At 44.9% G+C, this 21,480-nt stretch overlaps 1 protein-coding gene across 1 annotated transcript; it reads right to left on the bottom strand.

The window, feature by feature from the left end:
- Nucleotides 1–1,992: 1,992 nt before the first annotated feature.
- snrpa1 (small nuclear ribonucleoprotein polypeptide A') lies at nt 1,993–12,310 on the bottom strand. The gene is made up of 9 exons (XM_055660975.1): nt 12,156–12,310; nt 11,822–11,969; nt 10,360–10,438; nt 9,083–9,129; nt 7,773–7,875; nt 6,340–6,419; nt 5,942–6,017; nt 3,697–3,790; nt 1,993–2,381 (listed from the first exon to the last, which is right to left on the bottom strand). Exons 1-9 carry the CDS (start codon nt 12,235–12,237, stop codon nt 2,320–2,322), a joined length of 771 nt encoding a protein of 256 aa, XP_055516950.1. The 5' UTR covers nt 12,238–12,310; the 3' UTR covers nt 1,993–2,319.
- Between the last annotated feature and the right edge of the window lie 9,170 nt (nt 12,311–21,480).

Below are 21,480 nucleotides of genomic sequence, written 5' to 3'. Positions count from 1 at the left end.
GCTGCTGCACCCGCTGAGTTTCTCCAGCTTTTTTGTGTACCTGTTGATGGAACATCTGGCTACTGGACATAAGGGCCCGTTTCGCACCACAGACTGTGCTGGATCATGTCTGATCCCCCTGGATTTTCACAGCAGGTGTTGCAGTATAATTGTCACTCCATCCGGACTCTATCCCAACCGAGATTCTGTTTCCTTTCCAACTCCAATCCTCCTGTACAACTAATCACAGAATCATGCATGCCCATCATGTCTTTAGTTTAGAAATACAGCATGGAAACAGGCCCTTCAAGTCAAGAGTTTATTGTCATGTGTCCCAGATAGAACAATGAAATTCTTGCTTGCTGCAGCACAACAGAATATTGTACGCATAAATGCAGATCAGTGTGTCCATTTACCATATGTGTGTGTGTGTGTGTGTGTGTATATATATATATATATATATTATATAAAAGTCTGTGGCTGCCGGCTGCCTTTCTTCCTTTTGATTCGTTTCCATCGTGTGATGGCACAATGCCCAATGCTCACTGATGTCCAATCGGACTTTCTTCCTTTGATTCCCTGCAACTCCGAAACCAGACGCAGAATCGCCGACATCTTTTCCATTTCGGTAGAGATTTCACTTTTCTTTCTAAGTATCCGCTCCTCATTACATTTCGTCGTGTTTAAGTACACGTTTTTATCTTATTCTTACTCTAAAGACTGTGTGGATCTGGATGTACTACTTTAGGTAGAACATCACTCAGCATTATGACAGTGGTGGACGTGCTAGTGGAGATGGAGAGTGGTCAATGTTGATACCTTCTTTACATACAGCTAAATCATTGACATAAACCACAAATATACCACACCTTGCAAAAACCTTCGCGGAGCCCGATTGCAAACATTTCTCCAGGCTCTAACCTCTGCTTTTCAAGCAGCAATGGCCACACTGGAGTCAGTAGGAATCAAGGGGTAATCCCTCCATGGAATCACACATAGCACAAAGGAAGGCAGTTGTGATGGATGGTCAATCATCTCAGCCACAGGCTTCTTGTTAGGAGTTCCTCTGGGTCGTGTCCTTCATCAATGAACTCGGTTCAGAAATGGGAATGTTCATTGATAATTGCACAATGTTCCACTCCAGCCGAGACTTCTCAGATAATGAAGCAATGTAATAATGGTTGGACTCAATGCGCCACAGAGTACCTTGTTACCACTGATGTTAGATACACTGGCCTCCTCTGCCCTCTGTTGAAACTCAGGTTATATGCACACATTCTATGTTTACACAATTCATTGACAACCCGACTCCAGCAATTCAAATAGCACATCAGAGAGCGATGCCTTCAGAACAAAACACATCAACCTTCCTCCTTCCTAACAAAAGATTATTAGCCTGCTAATTTATTCTCTCTCTCTCTCTGTGCAGAAACTGACTCTGACTTGCCGAGTTCCTTCAGCTTCCTTGACTTTTGTGCCATGGTTAAGCTTTGGTGCCAATTACACTCTGCTCCTTGGCATTAGGCCCATCAAGGTACCCCTCACGATGAGAACAGAGCACGAAACTGGATAGAAGCTCTCATCCCTCCCCCACTGATGAGTTCCGATGGGTTACTTATTAAAGAGACGGGGAAGGTGACGCCTTTATCTTCTTCCTGCGTCAACCTGAGGATCAAGGATGATTGGGTTCTGTGGGTTGCGAGGTGATTGGTGGGACCTGCACTCTCCCAGAGGGGACAGACAGGTTGTGCCTGATGGGATGAGTGGCAGGTCCTTTCCTTCCATTGTCCATCTGCTCCTGACACAGGATGTTCTCAATGCATCTTGAATGCTGCTCCTCCACTCCAACAGTTACTCTGCTCTGCATGGACCTTGCTTTCCACCTCCCATCCCAGGCTCTGTACCTAACAAAAGCCTCTCGTCTCAAATACTTTGAGAAGGTGACCTACTAGAATCAGCAACCATCCCGCTTGACCTGAATATTTACATCTTTGTGAAAGTAAAAACTGACAATTACCTCAAAAAATGTTTATTATCAAAATCCTGACAAGCAAAACATATACAGCCTGAACATGATAATTGAAGTGAATGATACTTGGAGTTAGAGTGAAAACACAAACCAATCTTTTCTGCAGTGAGGTCTGACTTGGACAATAAGTTGTTCCTGAGCAGTATTCCATTGGGTGATAACAGGACATTGCAGTTTCCAGGTGATCAGAGCCTGCCCATAGACAAGACCACACACAAGCACAATGCTCATCACTTCACTAAATTCAAGGTTCATCTCCAAAGCGGAGACCACCCAACAAAGAACTTTAACATAAACACATTAGGGAAGCATTAGTTGCCGTTGGTTACAGAATCCGCCTCCATATCTTCTTCCTCAACTTCATCTGTAGCGCCTGTAAAAACATAAATGTCTGACATCTTAAACTTGCTACTCTTTTTATTCAAAGATTAAAAGATTGACAATTGTTAATAAAATAGTTTCACAAGGATGTTGAGGGTTGCTTTAACCAGTACTGTAACGGAGCTCAGTATTACATTATCAATTAGTAATAGTACCTGGGCTGCACAGTTCACTCAGATAGTGTTTACTACCAGTCAGCGTGTAGTGACAGCAGTGGAGAGATAATAATGTTTGTTGACATAATGGAAAAAGTCTGGCCTTGCTTTATAGAAAGGGGAGATCGGCAGAGATCTGGGCAAATAAAAAAGGAACTAAACCAAACAAGTGTAGAATTGCAAAAAAATTATAACAGAGCCATTCAGCCATTATATTCATGCCAAATGAAAAAGAACTGCCAAACATAATCTCACTATCCTTAAAGAAGGGTTTCGGCCCGAAACGTTGCCTATTTCCTTCGCTCCATAGATTCTGCTGCATCCGCTGAGTTTCTCCAGCATTTTTGTGTACCATCTCACTATCCATCACTAGTTAGGCCTTTTCATGTACAATTCCAAGTTTTATTTAAAATGTGGGGTTGTGTCTCTATTCACCTTCCAGGCTCACACCCAGCTATAAAGCTTTCACTTTTCAACAGATTCTAAATTGTCTGATTTTTTAGCCTTCTGCAAAAAGGTGTTCTCTAATTACAGTATCTAGATCCTTCATAATATTTTACACCCCAATTAAATCTTCCAGTCTCTTATGTTCTGATAGAAACAGCCTCTCCAATCAATAAAATGGGGGCTCAATCCATGGGAGCTCAGAAATGAACACACTGGACAAATTTTAATCTGATCAAAGATTGACACAAAATGCTGGAATAATTCGGCAGGTCAGGCAGCATTTCTGGAGAAAATGAATAGATTATTTTTTGGGTCAAGACCCTTCATCAGACAGAGTCAGGGAGGGGGAGACTGGAGGTTTGGTTTAATCTGATCAGTCTAGAAAAGGGAAGGCAGAGTTTTCTCTGATCTTACATACTCTGCTTGTTCCTTTTTGAATCTCGAGGGGGATAGGAAATATAGTAGCTCTGAAGAAGGGTCTCGACCCAAAAATGTCACCCATTCCTTCTCTCCAGAGTTGCCGCCTGTCCCGCTGAGTTACTCCAGTATTTTGTGTCTACCACAAGGAATATAGTTTTGTGAAGCAGAAGGACGCGAAGTCTGCAACAAAACTGCTAAATGCATTATCGGCAGATTGGGCTTTGTGGAGAACAGGACTTTCCTTGCTTTGGACCATTTGATTTTATGTTCATGCTCTCAACTCACCAGTCTTCCTGTCTCTGCCTGGGATTTGCCCAGCCTGCAACATTCCTTTCAATTTCTCCACCTCAGCCAGGGTTGATGCATTGGCAATCGCATTCTGCAAATCAAACAGCAGCATAGCTTCAGAGATTGACACGTTCAAAGGTGCCCTTTTAACCAAGTGACCCTTCAGCCTTTCCACAGATCTGCTGTCTCTCCAGGTACTAAAGTACTCAGTTGGCCCAAAGTCTAGGAGATAATACACTAGCCATTCATGAGCAAAAAAGAATACACCTGCAATCTGAAACTGAATTTGACCATGTTTGGCACAGAGTGGGTCAAAGGGCCTGTTTCTACGCAGCAGCGCTCCAGGCTTGCTCCATGTTTGATGCCAACCCACAATCTCTATCAACGCATCTGTTTGCTTTCCATGACCTGCCAGACATATTAGAAAATCAAGAGTCGAGAGAACCCAATGAACTGGAATTTACTAATAGTCAAGAAACGCAGTGTGAAAGCTGATAAACACCAAGATTAAAGTAAATTATGTGCAGAATTTTGAAAGAGACGACTTCAGAGATGGTGGGTATTATTCCATGGTTTTAAAGATCCTGGAATTTTTCCGATGGATTGCAAGGTAGCCCAGTTTAATGAAGGCTGGAGAGAAAAAGGGGAATAATCAATCCATCAGGTTAATGTCAATGGAGTGGAAAATGTGAAATCTATAATCAATGATGCAATACTAGGATTGAGGAGTCAATATGGACTTACAAATAAATTGTCCTAGAATGAAGATGCAACTTGTGAATAGACATGGTGCACCCAGTAATATGGTGTAATTGGAACTTCAGCGGGAACATAATGGTCAAAGCACTTGGAAGTGGAAGCAAGGGAGTGGCATGGTTAGAGAACCTGTCATTGGATAGAAAGCAAAGAGTGGCAACAAAGAGGTCCTTCCTTCCGTCAGCAGAGGTGACTATTGGGGAACTTCTCGGATCAGTGGTTGGGCCAAAGCTGTTCACCATCTATCAACTAAGGGGACCGACCATACATCAGACTTGCAAGTCTGCACAATCCGATTATTGCATCTGTGATTATAGACTAAAGTATTATAGTATAGTATAGACTAAAGTGGGTGAAGCAGAGTATTTGTTCAATATCAGACATTGGGTGGTGCTTCTACACGTCACCAAAGTCAAACACGCAGGAAGAGTGCAAACTTAAACGGGCTCCATTTATAAACAGAAGTGCTTGATTACAGGGTAAAGAACACCTAGATAATTGTACAAGGCCTCAGTCAGACTGCACCGGGAGTATTGTGCACAGATCTAATCTTTTTACTTGAGAAATGATGGAAGTGCAACAATGCTTTGCTGGATTTGTTCAGGGGACGGTGTGTTTCCTGTACAGAGATCGAGTAGAGCAGAGCGCAGAGTGTGGGGGATGAGGGGAGACCTCATGGAAACCTACCAAACTAGGAAAGGCCTCGACAGGTCAGATGTTGTAAAGATGTTTTCTCTGACTGAGAAGTCTAGGAATGCAGAACATGTTGGAAATAAGGGGTAAGCAAATTAGGACCAAGATGAAAAAATAATTATTTACTCAGAAGATAAACCGTTGGAATCGTCTGCCCTGCCGCTCAACAATGAGCTCAATCAAATCAGAAAGAGAAGTAGATTGGTCTTGAATCTCATGAATAGTGGAGCTAACTCAAAGGCCAGCCGACATCCTGCTGCTCCTTATTAAGTTCCTAAAACATTTGGCACAGAAACATACCGGCTCCATTGCCGCCCCCCCCCCCCCCCCCCCCCCCCCCCCAACAACGTGCGACAGGGAATTGAAATAAGAGAGGAGGGCGAATTGGACCCATCTGATATCATTCATCCTTCATCTGGTAATTCCCACTGCTCTGTATAATTGGGCAAAATTATTCTGGGATATGGTGCAAATATAATCAACCAATGGAATTAAATGGCCCAAGTGAACAGATCACTCCTCCTGCTCTGAGACTTCACCTCCTCACAGAACAGTTCAACAGGACTACCTGCAATTAGCTTGATTCATGTTGTGCATCCATGTCATCTCTGCTTTAGTTCTGTTTTTATTTCATTTCTGAAATCTTGCTCATGCATTGGCTTCAGCATTGTCAAACAAGCAATTCTCCAGACGCCAACCTAGCCCCTAAGATTCCTCGTTTCTTTGTCTGATTCCAGCATTTGCTCTTGCAGGGCCCAGTTAAACCTGTAGCGAGCGGGGTGCATCTGCTTACCTTAATAGCTTCAACTTCAGGTCCTGTAGGACCTGCTTTCTTCTTCTCCCCTGACAATCCTGCACCTGGTGTGAAACTTAAGGACACAGAGAATTTAGTCAATTAAGCTGCCACACAAGATCTTCTCTGGACCTTTAAAGCCACAATGTTTAAAAACCAGTGCAGTATCTGATCTTTTCATTAACTGATACATATTACAACTCTGCCCTGAACAGATCATTACTTGAAATAACTTCCCTCAGAAACACAAATGTGCTGGGAAGGCAGCACTTGCTGAAAAGATCAGCAATTTGGAAGCACTGTTGGTCTTGAATAAAGACATCTCTCTGGTTGATTCTTGCCCAATTGCAGTGTTTCTGAGGCAAGGCATCAAGTCAAGTGTAGTGTCTGTATCTTACGTCTTGGTTTTCTTGGTTATATCCTTGGCAAGCTGCGCCCCACGTTTGCCTTTAAACATCCGATCCGCTTCCTGACGTTCCTGTGACGATACATCACATTCAGTTACAAACAAACTGAACGGCTCATCCCAGCCAGTCACATTCTGCCTACCCACATGTGTTATATGCTATAATAAATTAAAAAAATTGAGAGCACAAAAATAGCAGTAAAGTAAAGAGTTGATAGTCAAAATCCTGAAATGATCACTTCAGAAAACTATCGTACCGTAAGAGTGAAATGTATCCTATATCAGGTCCAAGGTAAAGAATCATCAGGCAATTTAAAAACAAAACATCCTGGATGGCAAAAAAAGATGACAGTGGGTACTTTTGGAAGAAGCAGCTATTCAGTCACCCAAACAAAAGCAGCTTCACATTTCCACTTGTCAAAAGGTTTGACTCTGCGGCAGTTGGAGTTGGTTCCAATTGTGGGAGCGCTGTTGATGAGCTTGGTGAACAGAACAGTACGTACCTTGGAACTTCAATATCAGGTGTGGACTGCTAATGTTATCTGGACTCTCAACATGAACTGAACTGGTGGCAAGGGCTGATCATAGTTTAACACTGGCCTCTCACCCATAAACAATGGAGCAACACTAACGACAGTGACACACTGAAGTTGAATAGAAATACAAGCAGAGCAAGATAGAAATCCTCCTGTGCATCTATACCATGTTAACAATGGTTATGTGACCATGCATATAATTCAGAGGGCTAGGTAACTATTCAGAGGCATATCCAAGTCCTGACACATCAGCAGACAAAGACAGACTTGGATTGTTTTCTCTGAAATGCCATTGGTGAGGTTCGTACAGTTTCAAGGTCCAAAAATCCCATTTAAGGACCAAAATCCAGCAAACATTGATGGTTTATCGGACACTCCTCGACCGCCCACCCGCAGGCCCGGAGCTCCACCACTGGATTGGGCGCCACCTGCCCTACCACCACGATGCCGAGATGGCCACCACAACATCCAGTGCTTCTCCGCCTTCCCGGCTAAAGCCAGGCCCGGACCACCTCCTCTAATGATTTTGTGCACCTCTATAAGATCACCCTTTATCTTCCTGCGCTGCAAGCAATAGAATCCCAGCCTACGCAACCTCTCCCCATAGCTCAGACCCTCGAATCCTGGCAACATCCTTGTAAATCTCTGTACCTTTTCCAGCTTGATCTGAAACCAGGTGACCTAACATCCCTCAACACATAGGAACAAGCATAAATCTGATTCAATAAGTCAGGAGAGCTTGCTGGAAGCAGCCCTAAACATACCACACAAAAGTTCAGGAACTACAAAATAAAAACCATTTCATTTAAAGGGATACCATATCATATTTCAGGATACAAAGCGACACAGTACTAAAACTGGTACCTAGAGCGGCAAGTCCAAACCATACCTTCAGCTTGACCTTCTGGAAATCCAGAACTCTGATCTGTGGAGCTTTGTGGATCACATAGAGGCGATAATGCTTCTTACTTGTGACAGGATTTCTCAGGAGGCTGCAAAATCAATGTTCATAATTCAAATGCATTTGACCAAACCGAAAATCTCGCTAAGAGTCTGACAGTCAGTGAATGGAAGAAAAGGAGTAGATAAAGGGCAGGATGGAATAGAACAAGTTAATGGCTTGGCTCAGACAAGGTGCACCATAGGATGGCTGGCAGGCTGCAGAAATAAAACTAGGAAGATGCACAAGGCAGGGTGCAGTAGGAAGTTTACATAACTGAATACTCATTATGCAAGTCACTACTGATGCCTGTGTTAAAACTGGTTGCCAACAGGTCATCAGAATTCTGCAGGTCTTGGTGATCCAAGCAGAATGTTGGCCAGACAAGTGTGAATGTAAGTGGTGTAACACTGCCACCTGCTGGCAGCAATCACAAGGCCACAAGAAAGTGGAACAACCCATGTCCTCTTCCTCGTACAAAAGGCCATATCATTTATTAATTTCCAAAGCCAGCAATTTGTATATTACACTCAAGGTTTATCAGCATCTGACTGAAACTAAGTGGGGTTTAAAACAGCTGGAAACATATTCATACTTATGGGTGATCTTCTCCAGTCATATCCAGGCATGTAAATTATAAATTGAACACCCAACTCCAATTAAATACAAATAAACAAGCCACTACATTAAAGATGATTGTACCTTGGACAGAGAATGCACAAGCAGTACTTACAAGTTGTGCACATGTTTATTCCCAATAGCACAGGCAAACTGCCAGCAACATATTCATGAACAGCAAATCAGAAACAGCTTCAAGATGCTCCCTTAAACATTTCAAAAATATTAGCAGCCAGTAAGACCTCGTAAAGAGAAAACATGCAATCAGAAAATGGCAGTTATAGCTATAGTAAAACACACTGCCCCTCCAGAAGCAGAGTCTAGGGCCAGAGGGCACAGCCTCAGAATAAGAGGTTATACCTTTAGAAAGAAGAGGAGGAATTTCTTTAGCCAGAGGGTGAAACTGTGGCATTAGTTGGTAGAGACAGCTGTGGAAGCCAAGTCATTGGAGATTGATGGGTTATTGATTAGGAAGAGTGTCCACTACAGATAGGAGGGAGGAGAAGGGTTGAGGTGGAAAAACAGATCAGCCATGATCGAATGGCAAGGCAGACTTGATGGGCTGAATGACCTCATTCTGTCTTATGACCACAACAATAATAAGCCAATATCTTAACATTAATGAAGAGTAGTGAACATACCTCAGAAACTCAAGCGACTTGATGGTTGAAAGTGTATCCAGATCGCCCTACGGGGGAAGATGGAAGACTAGCATGAACTCGGCCGGCCAAAGGAACGGCTATAGTATTTTTATTACAGGCCCAGGGAAATTGACAGCACACACCCAACCAAAGTTAAGCCAACTGAATAATTACAGGAACAGGACAAGACAACCATAGAGGCCCTGCCCTCGAGGATGACCTGTGAACTAACTCCAGTACTTGTCTAGGTTCTCGAAACCCATCCAATAATCTGCCAATACCAAGGGGTCTTTGGGAAGAAGGTGTGAAGGCTAGGTGGTGTACATTGCCCATGATTGCACAATTCCCACTGTGGGCTCACCAATGGATTGGCTGGTTACAACACGACTTTCTAGCCCCCTCCAAAAAAAAATCCACTGATCAGTTACATTCTTGCATCTATCCTTACTTTAAACTTTGATAATTCAATTTTTGACAATGACCACAAACTGTTCTGAATCCAAGTAGCCTGCAGGAGGATGACCAATTACTTTTCTCCACAGATGCTGCCTAACCCGCTGAGTTACTCCAGCACTCTATGAAACGTCACCTATCCATGTTCTCCAGTGATGTTGCCTGACCCGCTGAGTCACTTGGCAGTAGCTCTCAGGCTGCTAACGCACCTTACTCTCATGCACCATGGAACATTTGGGTCACCACACAGCTCTACACAACAGCATTACTATTTGGAAATGGAAATGAGAGGCTGATCTCAGCATTCTACACAGGCTGTAAGGATAATTTGAGTCTTCTTACAGGTGCTGATAAAATCTACTGAGTGTTTGCAGAATTGTGTATTATTTATTATTAATCGTTTGATATTTCAGCATCCATGATATAATCCTGTTGACCCACACTCTTATTCTGATATTTATCTTTCACTGGGACCCGTGTCATTTGCTTTACATTATATGATAACTTGCTCCATGTTTCCTTTTTTGCTGCTCGCACTGGTATTTAGTCCTTTCAAACTTGTGCTTGCCCACATTCTGCCACCTGCTATCATGCACTCAGCTTGTTATGCTTTCTGTGTCTGCTTGGGGCTTACTAATATTCGAGCTGACAAGTGACAATGCCACAACTGAACCGAGTGCCATAACACACATTAATAACCACAATTTTCACCATCAAAACATTTCAAGGGAAGTTCGAAATCACTGAACGCGGGGAAGATTGAGACTGGCTGCCTACGACTAAAAACAACATTATTTACAGGTTCAAAAGTTTCTTCAACTCACCAGTTCCTGCAGATTGTTGTTGGTGAGGACCAATTCCCGCAGGTTCGGCAGCGCCTGTTCAAGGCCTTCACCGATACGACTGAAACAAAATCATTTCAGATTATTGAATCCTGCATAGGGATGCTTACTGGTCACGATTTATGAACCACAAACAAATCATTGAACCAGACACGATCGAGTACAGAAAACGACTTCACTGCAGACACTGTCCAGGGTGACAATGCAATACAATGGTGCGTTAGTTTGACAGTTAAATTCAGAGTTGCCAGATTTGGCACAATTTCCAAAGGCCCGTGCGCACGGACTTACGGAGTGGTGCCCAATCCAGGCGAGTCCCAGGCTGCTGCTGGGCCTCTAGCCATCACCTTTGTCTTGGTTTTCCCTCTCCTTGCCCGGCCACCCGTCTGTTCTGGGAACACCTCCTGCAGCCAACCTCGAGGGTGCGCATGGTACAACCCCCGGTCCACCAGCCTTGCTCCTCATGGCCGCCGTTGCCAGATCCCTCCTCTTGCTCGGTTCCCTGAGCTTTGGAGGATGAGCAGGGTCGGGGCATGACGGCTTCCCCCCTCCTCTAGGCCACGGCTCACCGCCATCCTTCTGTAAAGTGGAACGGCAGCCCACAACTGCACCAGCATCTCTACTTCCTCCAATGACCATGTCTGTATGGCTCCAACTTCTGCAGGCACACCGTAGAATGCATCCGATTGGGTTGGCTGGCAACTGCCCAGACTACATGAAATTGCAGTGGTGGATCTGTCCCAGGAATCAGCTCCCCCTCCTCCATCCACATATACGGCATGCTGCCTCGGGAAAGCAGCCAACATAATCAAGGACCACTCACAACACACGTTTTTTATTTCTTATTTCTCCTAGGCATAGAGTGATACAGTGTGGAAACAGGCCCTTCGGCCCAAATGGCCCGCACCAGCCAACATGTCCCATCTACACACGTCCCATCTGCCAGGGTTTGGTCCAAATCCCTCCAAACCCGTCCTATTCATGTATCTGTCTGTTTCTTAAACGTTGGGATAGTCCCAGCCTCAACTACCTCCTCTGGCAGCTTGTTCCATACAACCACTATCCTTTGTGTGAAAAAGTTACCCCTATTAATTATTTTTCCCCTTCACCTTAAACCTATGTCCCTGGTCCGCGATTCACCTACTCTGGGCAAGAGACTCTCTGCATCTACCCGATCTATTCCTCATGATTTTATACACCTCAATAAGATAACCCCTCATCCTCCTGTGCTCCAAAGAATACAGTCCCGACCTATTCAACCTCTCCCTATAGCTCAGACCTTCTAGCCCTGGTAACATCCTTGTAAATCCTCTCTGTACCCTTTCCAGCTTGGCATCTTTCCTTTAAATTGGTGCCCATAACTGAACATAATCTTATACAACTGCACCAAGACCTCCAAACTTGTGTATTCAATACTCCGACTGAGGGGGGGGGAGAGACTCACCAGATCCGGTTATTGTTCAACAACAGACTCTTCAGTCTCCGCAGCAATGGAAATCCATCCAATTTCCGTATTTCATTGTCCGAGAAGTCAATGGAGTCGAACTGATCAAGAGTCGCCCCCAAATTCTCCACAACTGGAATCTTATATCCTGCAACAATAAAAATATTTGTCCCGTGACTCTGGCAGCGAAACAAAACAAATCCGCCGCCTCGCCTTCAGCCGGGAACTCGGCGGCTGAGGGACGTGAGGTCGGCGACGGGGAAACGGTCCTTGGCCCGAGGGGTGGAGGAGGAAGAAGGGGGGGGCGGGGACGGGCAGATACTCCGGGCCTCACCGCGAAGGTCGAGTTCCCGGTCCCGCACGGCGTTGGTGAACTGCGCCGCCAACTCGATCAGCTCCGCCGTCAGCTTCACCATGCTGCCGCGATCCCACAATGCTCCGCACGCCAGCACTTCCGCCAGATTTCGGGGCCACCGACCTCACTCCCATGATTCCACGGGGGATACTTTCACTCCCATGATACCTCAGGGTCCGGACCTCACTCCCATGATTCCACGGGGGATAATTTTACTCCCATGATACCTCAGGGTCCGGACCTCACTCCCATGATACCTCAGGGTCCGGACCTCATTCCCATGATACCTCAGGGCCCGGACCTAACTCCCATGATACCTCAGGGTCCGGACCTCATTCCCATGATACCTCAGGGTCCGGACCTCACTCCCATGATACCTCAGGGTCCGGACCTCATTCCCATGATACCCATGATACCTCAGGGTGCGGACCTCACTCCCATGATACCACAGGGTGCGGACCTCATTCCCATGATACCTCAGGGTCCGGACCTCATTCCCATGATACCTCAGGGTCCGGACCTCACCTCACTCCCATGATACCTCAGGGTGCGGACCTCACTCCCATGATACCTCAGGGTGCGGACCTCACTCCCATGATACCTCAGGGTCCGGACCTCACTCCCATGATAACTCAGGGTCCGGACCTCATTCCCATGATACCTCAGGGTCCGGACCTCATTCCCATGATACCTCAGGGTGCGGACCTCACTCCCATGATACCTCAGGGTGCTGACCTCACTCCCATGATACCTCAGGGTGCTGACCTCACTCCCATGATACCTCAGGGTGCGGACCTCACTCCCATGATACCTCAGGGTCCGGACCTCACTCCCATGATACCTCAGGGCCCAGACCTCACACCCAGGATGCATCGAGGGCCCAGCCTTCATTCCCATGATGCCTCAGGGGCCAGACCTCACTCCCATAATGCCTCAGAAACCTGGAACTCACAGCCAAAGATCTAAGATCTTTGCTCACAGCCATGATTCCTCAGGGACTCAAAACTCATTCCCGGGATGTCCCAGTAGCCTGGACCTCGCTCCCATGATGCGACCGGGCTCGGACCTCACTCCCATGATGCCTCGCTCCGATGATGCCTCAGGGAGTCAGACCTCATTCCCATGATGCATCGGAGGACCATACCTCACTCCCATGATGCGTTTGAGGCCCTGACCTCACTCCCAGGATGCCGCAGGAGCCGGGCCGGGCCGCAACCTCGGTCACCGGTTAGTTTGCCCTGAGATTAATCTGGGGGACAGTCACCGTGGTGCCCGAGGCGGGACTCGAGTGGATCATCGCTCTGAGTGAGGGAGGGAGAGTTTGAGAACGGAGGTGAAGGCGGCTCTGAGAGAATTGTGATTATCGTGAATAAAGTAACAGCAGGTATCATCGAATCAGAATCTGCCCACTGCCCACCTCACACTAAATCTACATCAATCCCTCTTGTTTCTCTGCTTTCACTTCATTCCACACTTTCGTTGTTCTTTACAATCTGTGTGTGCCCCAACCCCACCCCCACCCAGACAAAAACAGGTTCCATGACTGCAGATGCCCCTGGCCTGACTGTCGAATAGTGAAAGGCCGATTAAAAGGTACCTTTAGAAAGAAGATGAGGAGGAGTTTCTTTAGTCCGAGGGTGGTGAATCTGTGGAATTCATTGCCACAGATGGTGGAGGCCGGCATTGGGTATTTTGAAGGCAGAAATTGGCAGGTTCTTGATTAGTACGGATGGCTTACGGGGAAAAGGCAGGAGAATGGGACTGAGAGGGAAAGATAGATCAGCCATGATTGAATGGAGGAGTAGACATGATGGGCCGAATGAACTTCAGAACTGCCTGTTAACATTCATAGAGGAATTAAAGAAGGCATTAACCCCAAGAAAAGGGCTTGGCAGAAATAGAGAGGTTGCACGGCAGTCAAGGTCACGACCTGTGACCCGTACTGTTGCCATGCAACGCCTTCTGGAGTACAAGCGGTGAACATCAGGTAAGCACTCACTATGGCTGCCAGTACAATGGGCCTGTCTTCTGTCCCAGCATCCAGACTCCATGCTGACTGGTTCCACACTCGTGGGTGGGGCAGGGGGGTCGGGGTGTCGGTGTAGTGTGGTCAGTGACTGGGTTGTCGGAGGGACCAGACTGTCCCCAACTCTGCTGCAGCTGACGGGGACGTTGCCGGGTTTTTGTCCCAGTGTGTGGGCGCTGCCGGCTCATAGCCCGTGACAGTGCGAATGCACGGGGCGGAGGGCAGCTGTGGCCGGACAGCACTGACCCCATGGGAAAAGTGGGGGCTGTCCCGAGGGATGCGTTCCTTTGGCCGCTTACACTTAGGTGCCCGGGTTCAGAGCAAAGATACTAGAGCATTTGGTTCAGAGTGCTCATTCACCCTCCCGAATTATTTACAGCACAAAAATTGACCATTTCGGCATTTTTTTAACAGGTAAGATAGTACGCGTTTCGTGTGTTAACAGTGTATGCCGGAGGCTGTCATGTCCTCCAGAAGGATTGAGTTGATCCGTGCGTCACGCCCTTTGACCCGATGACCTACCTTCAACCCCCCTATACCAGTGACCCTGATGAGTGTGAATGTTTTAGAGTCCAATAAATGATAAACAAAATGAGAGAACAAACTAGAGTCTTTGAGGTAAACATGGCCCTTTGTCGTCAGAGATGGTAGTACAATTTCTCTCCACGTTATGAACTGACGACTGATGCACAGCCAATACGTATGAGCTAACATTTGGGAGATGATTGGGTTGGATTTGCTGGCTGCAGCATCTTCTGCTATATTTGGGTCAATATCTGGCTGGTTGATAGACACAAAATGCTGGAGTAACTCAGCGGGACAGGCAGCATCTCTGGAGAGAAGGAATGGGTGACGTTTTGAGTTGAGACCCTTCTTGAGACTTCTCACCAGAGATGCTGCCTGTCCCACTGAGTTACTCCAGCTTTTTGTGTCTGTCTTCGGTTTAAACCAACATCTGCAGTTCCTTCTTACACATTTTGTCTGATTGGTCGAGCTAAATACTCTGGTTTAACTTCCCGTTGCTCTTGATTTTCCTACATACTATGCAATACCATGTTTTTTCCACTGTATCTCAGTACATATGACAATAAAAAAACAATACACCAAACTCCGATGTAAAGAGGTGGCAAGATAGATGAATGGGGAAATATGGAATGCACACAGGCCATTGTGGAAAACTGAGGTTATCCACTTCAGTTTAAAGAGAGAATTGCTATTTAAATGATTGATGTGCAAAGGGATGTCCTTGTACACAGTCACAGAAAGACAAGCATTTGATATAGTTGGGATTATGGAGGCATGGCTCCAGGGTGACCAAGGCTGGAAGCTAAACATGCAGGGGTGTTCGATATTCATCAAGGATAGACAGAAAGGAAGAGAAGGTGGGGTGGCATTGTTTTTTAAATGCAATAGTAAGGATACACATTAGCTTGGATGCTGTAGAATGGGTATGGGTGGAACTGCAAAATAGCTAAGGGCAGAAAATGCTTGTTGGAGTTGTGTACAGCCCACCAAACAGCAGTAGGGAGGTTGGGGATAGCATCAAGTAGAAATTAGGGATGCGTGTAGCAAAGGTACAGCAGTTATCATGGGTAGTTATAAATTCATCTGTCTCTGATTTTCAGGGACCTACATTTGTCTTCACTAATCATTTCCATTTTACATATCTAAATAGATATGGGCCAACCCAATTGGTAACTGTGCTGAGGAGGAGGATTTCCTGGAATGTATACAGGATGGGTTTTTTAAGCCAATATGTAGAGGAACCGACTGGAGGACAGGTCATCCTAGTCTGGGTATTGTGTAATGAGGAAGGATTAGTTAGCGATCTTGTTGTGCAAGGGCTTTTGGGCAAGTGTCCACAATATGGTGGAATTCTGTATTAGGATGGAGAGTGACACAGTTAATTCAGAGACCAGGGTCCTGAACTTGAATAAAGGAGACTTTGAAGGTATGAGACAGGAATTGGCTAGGATGGACTGGCAAATTATACTTAAAGGGTTGATGGTGGAGATGCAATGGCAAAGATTTAAAGTTCGCACGAATGAACTCCAAAAATTGATCATCCCTGTCTGGCAAATTAAAAAAACGGGGAAGGTGGCTCAACGAAGGCTAATGAGGGAAACCAAAGATAGTGTTACATCCAATGAAGAGGCATATAAATTGGCCAGAGGAAGCAGCAAACCGAAGGACTGGGAGAAATTTAACATTCAACAGAGGAGGACAAAGGGGCTAATGAAAAGGGGAAAAGAGCATGAATACTAGGGGACCGACGATCTTGTGGGAGGGAGGAACTGATGGGAATCCACATTAGTCAGAAAATGGTTTTAGGTGAACTGTTGGGACTGAAGGCAGATCAATCCTCAGGACCTGATGGTTTACATCCCAGAGTACTCGAGGTGGCCCTAGAAATTGGTGATCATTTTCCAACATTTATAGAATGTTGGAATGTAATATAGACTGGATCAGTTCCTGTGGACTGGAGGGTAGCTAATGTAACTGCACTTTTTAAGAAAGGAGGGAGAGAGAAAACAGGGAATTATAGACCAGTTAGTCTTACATCGGTAGTGGGCAAGATGCTTGAGTTGATTGTTAAAGATGTAATAGCAGCGCATTTGGAAAGCAGTGACAGGATCGGTCAAATTCAGCATGGAGTTATGAAGGGGAAATCATGCTTGTCTAATCTTCTGAAATTTTTTGAAGATGTAACAAGTAGAATGGATAAGGGAGAACCAGTCTGGACTTTCAAAAAGCCTTTGGCAAGGTCCCACACAAGGGATTAGGGTCAGTGGGCATAAAAGCCTCCAGTTGTGCAATGAGTTTATGATGCCTTGCCAAAGCAAGCCAACCTTCTTTGCCTCCTGTTCTACACCCACCAGCCACAACTCCCAATATCTCCTTTTATATTCTTAGAACATCCTGATCCCCTCCTGACCCCTGATGCCCTCAATGTCCCAGTTACCTGATCCCTACCACCGTTCATGCCCCTGGTCTCATAACCTGTAATGTAATCAAATACAGCCCTATAATACAATATAAGATGTAATTATTACATTTTTACATTCAGCCCGATAATAACTACTAAAATATTTAACCTCAAAATAAGAGCCTGCAGCTGAATTATATCGACCTTACATAATTCCATGGAACCTGCAAGATTCATCCACTTGGAAAATCTATTGGTTTTAACAGCAACCGAATTCTGAAAATAAAGTACTTCTATTTTGCATTAATGGCCAGAAAATTTGCAGGAAGACTTTATAGATTTCAGTTTACATTTCACTTCCAGTGTATTACTCATAAACGTAGAGGAAACGCTGTTCCTATTTGTGCAGTTCTCTGCGGTGGGTGTGAGTATACAGTTATTTTTAGTCTGTTCTCAACTTCTCCTTGCCATTATCACTCATCAAGCAGCAACGTAGCGTAATGTTATTCTAAAATATCTGTTCATTCCTTAAATGGGTGTGATGGTACTTTCCAAAGCATTAGCATGTGATAATTCTTATTTTCATTACGTAAAGAAAATTTAAATTGCATCTCAAGCAGATTTGAAAATGACAGAAAGCTGGAGGTAAAATTTAGTCTTTCCAAATCACATGGAAGATGCCTTAGCCTTCCCCCAGCCTGGCACTGCCCCAGACCCACTATGGCTGTAACCCCCACTATGCACACTGGCAGTTAACATAATGATGTGTTTATGAGTTCAGAAGCCTGATGGCATGATGATAAAAAATGTTCTGAAGTCTAGTGGTACGTGCAGCCATGCTCATGTATTGTCTGCCTGAGGGTAACAATGAGAACAGTCTGCGTGCTGGGTGGCTGTGGTCCTTGATGATGCTGTGTGCCTTCCGCAGGCACCGCCTGTGGAAAATGCCCTGAATGGCCAGGAGACAGTTGCCAGTGATGTGCTTTGCCGCCTTCACCACTCTCTGTAGTGATTTGTGGCTGTGGGCAGAACAGTTCCCGTACCAGACTGTGATGCAGCCCGTCAGCAGACTCTCGATGGTGCAACTGTAGAAATTTGCGAGAAGTTTTCGATCTCATTTTCTAATTAGCTTAATTAATTAATGTGCAACTTTTGGCACTGACGAGTTATGACTTCCTTCTCAATTATATTTTATCTAAATCTGTGCAAAATATCAAGTAGTTCCCAGACATGGGTCAGAAAAGTTAAATTCTAGACACATTTTTGATGCTCGGCCCACAGCCTATGTCTTTTGATGCCCATCCTTGTGTCTATCTATCTTTAAATGCATCACTCGTTTATTGCTTGTCTCACTGGAACTGGGTTGTCATTTAAATCCTTACTATTTATAAGAACCTCTTTCAGATCTTGTCTACACTTCTTTGCCTGGCTGAACTGTGTCTAACATTAAACACTCTTTTTATACTCATTTCCTCCAAATGAAAAGGGCAGTTATTGGGATCTGCAGATGGTGCCCATAGGATACAAGAACAGTCCTTGTTTGAGTCTTGACAGGCTCCCTCCTTCACCACCTGTTCTGGAACATATATTGGTGATATTATCGGCTAAATTGGTGCCACACCCTGCTTTCACCCTAGTTTAGTGTCGTTCTGTGCAACCTGGACTAATGAATTAACTGATCATCTTCTCAGATTTCCCTGAAAATCAGTGTCTGTACATCAGAGCACACAAGTAACACAACAGAAAACAAGGTCTCAACCAAAGATCCTACAGCGGAGCAAGATAGACCACTTCTTCTAAATGCAATGGGCTGACGTGTAGTACGCAACGGAGCGGAACATAGGCCTTTTTTTCGTCCATTTTAGTAACCCGACCCGACTCGCAGTTTAATCAACGTTGCGGGGGAACAGTTTGTGTTAATAAATTATAATTCTGAAAATGAGAAGATTTTTCCCAAATAACTTTTATTTTTACGAGGGTGTTTCCGTAACCGGCTTCCGTCTCCGCACTAGTATCCTGTGGGATCTTTGGTGCGGAGACGGAAGCCGGTTACGGAAATAGGGCCAAAAATTACCCATGAATATGCCCTTACAATGTCTTTTTCGTCGAGTGGACTATCTTGCTCGCTATAGGATCTTTGGTCTCAACTCCAAATTTTAATGGACATTAGGCAATAATTCGAGCTATAACTTCGAAGGAACTTTGAGTTGAAAGTTGTTTTTTCTGCTGTGTACCAGAGATGTGCCAAACATGATTTTCTATCAAATCTGACATGGTGACCAGCTAACCTTCTTACTTACTTTTAACTGGTACAGAATCAAATCATCCAATACCAAGCAATTTATATACAGGTCTCCGATAAACCATCAATGTTTTGAAAATGGGATTTTTGGACCTTGAAAGTCCTTGAATTTATAGTTCTAAGTGTACGAACCCTGCCTACGGCATTTCAGAGAAAACAATCCATGTCTCTCCAACCCTTTAGCTAATAATCCCGTATCAAGGCATCATTCTGGTAAGCCTCCATATTTGACCAGAATCGCACGCAATGCTCCAAATGCAGCATGCTAAAGTTTGACACAGCTGCATCATGACTTTCTGACTATTCAATGCCTCAATCAATGAAGGCAAGCGTACCATATACCTTCTTTACCATTCAAACTAGTTTGGCTATGGACCTGAACCCAAAGATTCCTGTGCACATCAATGCAGTTTAAGGTCTTGCCATCAACCGTTTATCTTCTCCTAAGTCTTCAAATTGAATTGATCAGCTAACACAGGTATTGGTCAGGAGAGGGGAAGAAAATAATAATGAACCGGTACCAAATTGAATGAAAAAAATTAGACTTCACTTACCATCACATTTGTAGAGACCAAACGTTTATAAGGGTGAGGGCTGAAAGAAACTGGACAGGCAGGAAACTGACTCTGGGAAGTTAAAAAGCTTTTACTTCAGCAGTTAAAGTGTGCGCTCATTGTAACTATTCAAATACGACCAACCACCGATACGGCACTAGGTAGGAAGGGAGCTGGAGTACTTATCTCAGGCCAGAGGCAAGAGGAATGTGAATATAATGCTGGGTGAAAGTGAACTTTGACGTTTCAGTTGGTCATGCTGGTGGCCGTTCACCTAGCAAGTAGTTGTCACATGGTTATTGTCAGGGGGAACTGGTAACTCTCCAGCCGGTATCAGTGGAACCAGTCAGAGGGGCTGTGGCCAAGGAGGTGAGCTGAACATTCACTGGGAGAGCGATCGGATTGGGGGATCGACTCGCAGAGCCATTGTGAAAATACCCAGGCCTTAACTCAAAGCATGGCTGGGGGAAGAGAAAGGGAATGGGGTCCTTATGTCAGCTATATCATTAAGAACATTTCACCACCGGATATGCATTCAGGTTTGTTATTTACAAAAACGTCGACAGGACTTCAGCACAGTTGAGTAATCTGGTTATTGGTCTGTTGTAAACATGGAGGGCGGCGAAGGTTCTATTCCTACAGGTTGTGTGTTCAAGTCCCGTTCCAGACACTGTAACACAAATTTGTAGGCTGAGATGGAATCATAGGATGGTTCCAGTGCAGGAGGAGGCCATTTGGCCCATTGTGTGAAACCCAGCTCTCGGCTGGAGCGATTCTCAAGATCTAAAGCACTTACTTCTCACTTATTCGAACAAGATGCATCACCCCGCTTATGATTAGACCATCTACCAAGTGTCTGATCATCTATCACTAGCCAGTTTATATCTTCATCATCTGTCACTTTCCTCATCTCAGTTCAAAACACTGCTAAGGTTTATGTTTAAGAAGGAACTGCAGATGCCGGAAAATCAAAGGTACGGGTCGCCTATTCCTTCGCTCCATAGATGATGCCTCACCCGCTGAGTTTCTCCAGCATTTTTGTCTACCTAGTTTTATGTCATCTGTAAATTTATAAATTGTGGGTTGCATCCCCCAATCTAAATCATTTACATAGACCAAAATAAACAATGGTCCTAACACTGTTCCCTGGGTAACACCATTATTTCCTTTCCTTCTGACAGAACAACCAATACCCTCTGTTCTGTTACTTCATATCCATCTCATCAATGTCCCTTTAATACATGTTTAAATTTTGCTGATAAGCCTGTTCTGTGGCATCTTATCAAACGCCTTCTAGAAATACATTTACACCAATTGACTACATTACCCTCATTATTCCATCCAACATTGCAACAAGAACTTCCATCAGACTGTTTAAACATAATTGACACTTAATGTAAGGGTGTGGGTTTGCCTTCATTAATCGTGCCACAGTTCAATGTTTCTAAAACTGTTCCCATTACCAAGGCTAAATAGATCAGCCAGTACTTTATGCT

The sequence above is a fragment of the Leucoraja erinacea genome, chromosome 33 (genome assembly GCF_028641065.1).
Source record: "Leucoraja erinacea ecotype New England chromosome 33, Leri_hhj_1, whole genome shotgun sequence".
Taxonomy (NCBI): Eukaryota; Metazoa; Chordata; class Chondrichthyes; order Rajiformes; family Rajidae; genus Leucoraja; species Leucoraja erinaceus.
This window is presented reverse-complemented; position numbering and strand designations above follow the sequence as displayed.

Bases quoted from the DNA above. Each gene is read 5' to 3' on its own strand.
- snrpa1 (XM_055660975.1), bottom strand. From the start codon at position 12,237: ATGGTGAAGCTGACGGCGGAGCTGATCGAGTTGGCGGCGCAGTTCACC. The intron at 10,439-11,821 runs GTGAGTCTCTCC...ATTTTGTTTCAG, and splicing joins TTGAACAATAACCGGATCTG to TCGTATCGGTGAAGGCCTTG. The intron at 6,420-7,772 runs GTATGGTTTGGA...GTATCGTCACAG, and splicing joins TCCAGAAGGTCAAGCTGAAG to GAACGTCAGGAAGCGGATCG.